Source organism: Mycetomoellerius zeteki, unplaced genomic scaffold (genome assembly GCF_001594055.1).
Source record: "Mycetomoellerius zeteki isolate Tzet28-1 unplaced genomic scaffold, Tzet1.0 scaffold145, whole genome shotgun sequence".
NCBI classification, from domain to species: domain Eukaryota; kingdom Metazoa; phylum Arthropoda; class Insecta; order Hymenoptera; family Formicidae; genus Mycetomoellerius; species Mycetomoellerius zeteki.
This window is the reverse complement of record NW_017256393.1, coordinates 3,480,590-3,486,692: the sequence shown is the minus strand read 5'-3', so window position 1 is coordinate 3,486,692 and position 6,103 is coordinate 3,480,590. Positions and strand designations below refer to the sequence as shown.

The following is a 6,103-nucleotide window of genomic DNA, read 5'->3' as shown; positions in this document are numbered from 1 at the left end:
GGGGGGGGGTGTACGGCTCATGGAAAATTTACAAATAATGTTTACAAATAAGACGTAAAATGACACGATAACTTATAAAATGTGTTTATAAAATTTTATTAAGGAATAAGAATAATAAATATGTATATGAAGTAATAGATAATAATTACAATCTTCCTACATATATATTGTATTACAAGTGTTATGACATGAGGTACATATTTCATGTAATGCGTTTATTGTATTTAGCCCCAGTTTCACAACTTATGGTTAACTCTTAACTGAGGTTCAACTTATTCATTATCTCTATCCAATTCTGGAATTGGAAAGAGATGAGAAACAAGTTGAACTTCGGTTATGAATTAACCCTGAGTTGTGAAACTGGGCCTTATTGAATCTGCGCATTTTGTATGCCTTTAGGCATAAATCCCGCCTGCTAAAAATGCTATATATCCCAAACAGGTGGGATATTCAAGACAACAAACTACCCAGATAGCAAAGCGTGTCTCAGCAAAATCACACAAATCTGTGATTGCTTATGGTGTTGGCAACTTGCCATAGATTTATCTTCAACGATTTCGAATATACCGACATTGTAGCAACATGCAGGTAACAATGTGTATATGTATTGCCAGCAGTTTAACAGCAAGATAGCTGCATCAATGTTATCTTGCGTTGTCGGCAATATGAAAGCATTGCATGATGCTGCATATTATTATGGCAACATAATGGCAGTAGTGCGAATTTTGATGATGATGATTTTAAAGTTGTCGGCAAACTACTGGCAAGTTGCTAATCAAAGTTATCATATCATGAAGGCATCAAGTTGCTAACAAATGAACAAAGAACTTGTATTTTGCTATACAACACGCTTTACTATTCCTCTACACTTATGTATTACGAAAAATAACCACTAAGTTTTTTACACACCCTACAGTAATAATTTTATGTAGATCTGTATAACAAATCAAACCAACAAAGACTCCTTATCAAAAAAAATTGGAAAGAATAAGAGCAATAGGAGTCAGGCGCAGAAGACGTCGCGCAAATAATACACCCATAAAATGTAAAACTTCTTTATTCTACGAAACGTGCTTATATGTTTCGGCTCACTTTTGAGCCTTCTTCAGAGACAACACAAACTAACATATATAAACTGTGAATAAAAGTTATCTTGTCATGGTGAGCTCCTCTACATCGAGAATATAAATGCCAGAAATTAAACCCAAATAAGAATGAAAGAAAAAGAAAAAAGAAAGGAAATATTAGAAATATATCGACATGGAGAATATGGAAAACTAATTTATCAAAAAACTTTAAGATTATAATTAATTATCCCGAAAATAAGGACGCTCACCGTGATCACAAAGCATCATATCGCAAACATTACTATTAATAATTCAAAAACCGGTTCTTGATATGTTAGCCAGTCAGTATCAGACATAGCGAGTCACTTTTAGATTTAGCTAGTATTTTTCGAGATTACAAATGGAAAAATCTAACGTTAAAACGTTAATTAATTCCAAAGAAAAGGAAAGTTGGAAAGTAATAAAAAATCACGCCAGAAAGACTCATTACTGTGTACGAGCGACACTAACTGACTAGGTGAGACAACAACTCGACCTTTTATAGCTTGTCTATAATCGGGGGATAGACCTTGAGAAGCTCTTCTATATCCGTCTGCAAGTTGAGTCCGTGCGTCTGTCTCCTGATGAATATCATCTCCGAAATCAATCTCTTCTTATAGTGTGGTTCCTCGTCCAATATTGTAACGTTGTTCCAATCGAAATCATAGCCTTCTTGTAACCGATGCTCCGTTATAACATTACGGGTAGACGTGTTCCATTAGACATGGTTCCTATGCTCCGTGATTCTTGACTTCAGCTGTCTACACGTCTGTCCCACATAATTCGCGTCGCAACTCTTACAAGAAATCTTATAAACAACATTCGACTTCCTGTCACGCGGTAAGAGGTCCTTATGTACCCTAATGAATTCTCGCAATGTATTGATACTATAAAACGATACCCTCATACGATCGCTATTCAATCTATCAAACTTCTCAGTAATACTACGAACGAAAGGAACAGTGAACCACGAAGGCTGCACTACATCAACGCTATTATCATTAACAACCCTCTTCCTATTACTAGCCATAATATAATGTTCTTCAAACGGTTGCTAATATTCTCAAATATAAAGTTCAATGGATAATCATTCTCTAACAATACTTTAATTATGAAACAGAAATTATCAAAGTGAAATTTAGGATTCGAAAGCAAAACCACCCTATCAACTAATCTCGCGATTGTATCTATTTTTTGAGAAACCGGGTACTGTGACCAAAAGTACAAATATCTACCCGAAAAGATCGGCTTGTGGTACTAATCGAACTCTATCAACTCATTATCCCTAATCACTGTAACAAAAATTCAATCTATCACCCCCTACTTCCATAGTAAATTGAAGCCTTGGATGCTGAGAATTAAAAATATCAAGAATGAAACTTAAAATGAATTCTTAGTGCAAAAATGAAAATAAGAGGAATAATCTCCAATGACCTTGATCTTGACAAATGTTATCCAGGACATGATCCTGAAACAACATTCAAGAGGTTTTAATTTATCGGACAACCTGCGTAATGCTAATGCCGGCTGTACTGTAACTTTCGAGCCTTATAATTCGAAAAATACTTAATGAAAAAATATTTTATTATATATAGTGTTTTGAAAAGCTCTCGAGGTAAGCTACAAGAAAATGTAATGAAAAATAGGGAGTCCCGTTTAAAAAAATCGATGTGACCTTGGCGATGCCATCCAAGGTCAAACTCATAGCACCAGTAAATAGGTCTTTAGAAACCTTTTAGAAACAATTTTTGTCTGAACACTTTTTCGATTGGACCTTATCCTGCGAAGATTAAAGAGACGGATGATCTGAAACACCCAGTATAACTATATATGTATGATAAATGTATATGTATTAATTAAAAGTCTTCATATGTATTTTATATCGGAGTAACGTTAGTTTTAACGTTTTATAGCTGTCTTTACCCTACATGTGTGTGTACGTATAATTTTGTGATATCTTAGTAATTAACGTCTTAATGACGCCTTTAACGTTAAGTAGACATCGTAGAAACGTTATTAATTATTATAATATGTAATATGTCACTCTATTCCTTAATACGTTATATTGCCACAATATGTTACTGTGATAAATTGCAGCAATACTATTATAACATATCACAAAAATATTACTATGATATTTCAATGTTATTTATGAACATGTAATATATCAATGATATTTCGGTGATATTACACCGTGATATGTAATATTTCTGATATATTGCAATATTGCTGCGATATTACTATGATATTACGTGCTATGCGGGTTATTACGCACACCAAATTCTTTGATATTGACACATCTCTTAGTACTAATATTTAGAAAAGAAATATTTTGATTTTATATTTTTACAGGAAAAAAGTCGGAGGACAAGAGCAGTTTCTTTGAGTTTGGTGTTTCTTCCGATTATTCCACCAATCTGTCAAGAAGTAAATGGTTTTTCACGACAGGTTATAGCTTGTCACTGCCAAATATAGTCGAGTACAATTTATTTACAAAAACTTTAATTTATCCAAGAAACTTATACGGTATCCGAATATTATGAATGAATATCAAACTGATCAATCGTTAAGCATCATGTCAAATATCATGTCGTTATCCAGCGAAAATATTAATCCCATACAAAACATTCTGCAGTGTTCGTTATGTGTATTTGCTACATCAAACAGGTACGCTACGATTAATCTTCTGATTATAAGCATTATACATTGTATGTATGTACATATAGGCAAGCATATGTATAATGTATGTCAAGCATATATAGTATATAATTTTTTAAAATTGATATATGGTAATTTTAAATGTAATCTTTATATAATAACATATTCAATTACCATAATAGTAAGTCAGTAAAATTTAAAGGCGAATATAAGGCGTTAAATTTATTAATTTCTAGGTCAGAATTCACCGAGCACCTAATTAGCCATTACACGTCAAAGCGCAACAATTCCAGTCTTAAAGCCGTCCTTGCGCATTTACCAATCCTTAAATCCCCCCTAAATCAAGATGATAACAATTCTCCTTTTACACTGGGGGAATATAAACTTGAAACAGGAGAAACTGACGAATCTTCTCTTCGTGTTTCCCGCGTGAATTTGCAAAGCAACATAAGCAAACAAGACAGAAGCTTTCGAGAGGCTAAGAATTGCAAACAATGCAATTTCATTGCTAACACCAAGATGGAATATTGGGAGCACATGCGTTGCCACATCAAAGGCTTTACATGCTCCGAATGCTCCTTTGTTACCAAATACAAGCATCACATGAACCATCACTGGCTTAGTGTTCACGACGGCTCCAAACCCTTTAAGTGCAAAAAGTGTTTGTATACGTGCGTAAGCAAATCGATGTTAACCAGTCATCTGAAAAAACATTCGAATATCTATCCGTACAGATGCGCGGATTGTACGTACAAGACTAAGTTCTGTAACGCGCTGAAGAAACATTTGCGAAAGAAGGAGCATCAGCCGGCAATGGTGCTGAACGCTGACGGCTCACCGAATCCGCTATCCATCATCGACGTCTACGGTACCAAACGAGGGCCCAAGCAGAAATCCGCTAAAAACCAGGAGACATCAAAAAACACTATGGCAGCGAGCAACACAAACAGTCAGCTCGATTCAACAGTGACTTTTCCACCTTTATCACTTTATTCGTCAATTGATCGTTATTTGACTTTAACTGCGATAAACGGAATAAGCAATGGGCGTTGGATAAATCATGATATGAATAAGAACCAATCTGTCACTATGTTTCCTTACAGCGATTTGGTCGCCGCGTTCAATCTATCGAATCACGTTCTACTTCGCGAAGATGCGACATTAGCAGACGAAAATTTGCAAAAAACGGATCACGCACAGTCTGATATATTAACGGAGTATGCAAAGACGTTTACAATTTTGAGTGCTGATAAAATGCCGGAAATGTTTGCTCAAAGATTACCTCATTTTGATACAATTAATAACATCGGCGAATCCGGTTTTTCCGATAATGTGAAGGCTACTAGCGAATCCTCGACATTCGTGGCGATAAAAACCCAGCTAGAATGTCACAGAACTGAATCTATAGACATACCACTCGATCTTCGCATGATCGATGTAATTAAAAATAATCACCTTCAGTTTCAGGCATTAACTGATACGACCTCATCAAAAGTCTCAGGTACTAGCAAACGTAAAGGTAAAGCGATAAAGCTGGAACATCGCTTGATAAAAGATAACACAGATAAAGAATCAGAGCAAAACGAAGATGTATCTTTCAATAATAAATCTCCATCGGATGATTTTTACAAAGTAAGCCAAAAAATCAAAAGCACTAAGGACGAAACCGATTTATTTGATGCTAAACTTACCTGCCACTATTGCGAGATTGTATTCGGCAACGTGATCATGTACGTCGTACACATGGGTTGTCACAGCTTTGATGATCCTTACACATGCAATATATGCGGCCACCAATGCATCGATAAACTATCCTTTTTTTTGCATATCGCTCAATCGGAGCATTAAGTAAAAGTAAAATTGTCTAGTTGAATGGCATTTTGCGTGCTTCAATTAAAAAGAAAAAATATGCATCGCAAATATACAGATACACAAAACTTCTTGCGTAAAAAGAATGAACTAGGCAAACTATAGAATTTAAAATTTTCAAGTTAATCCTAGTCAAAAGTTTCGAATATAAAAATACTTTAAGGGGATCATAATCGTCTATGTTTTACCACCTAAACGGAATAATTTTTGTGTCGCAATTTCTTTTTTCTTTTTCTATAGATTCGAAAATCCTTTTCCAAAATTAAAGTATGCGTATTAATACCTACGTGAGGTGGAGTTTATGTCAAGAACGGAAAAAAATTTTTTAATTTCAATTTTTACCATTACTTAGCTCAATATGGCGTCTAAAAGCTGTCAAAGCATCATAACAACAAATCCTCGATATAAAAGCTTTGCAATCTATACTTATGAAATAGTAGTCCACAAACTGGTACTTTATATGAAACATT

At 34.7% G+C, this 6,103-nt stretch overlaps 1 protein-coding gene across 1 annotated transcript; it reads left to right on the top strand.

The window, feature by feature from the left end:
• The first annotated feature begins 3,505 nt into the window (after positions 1-3,505).
• LOC108732037 (protein hunchback) lies at positions 3,506-5,791 on the top strand. The gene is made up of 2 exons (XM_018462640.1): positions 3,506-3,773; positions 4,001-5,791. Exons 1-2 carry the CDS (start codon positions 3,646-3,648, stop codon positions 5,610-5,612), a joined length of 1,740 nt encoding a protein of 579 aa, XP_018318142.1. The 5' UTR covers positions 3,506-3,645; the 3' UTR covers positions 5,613-5,791.
• Positions 5,792-6,103: the final 312 nt, after the last annotated feature.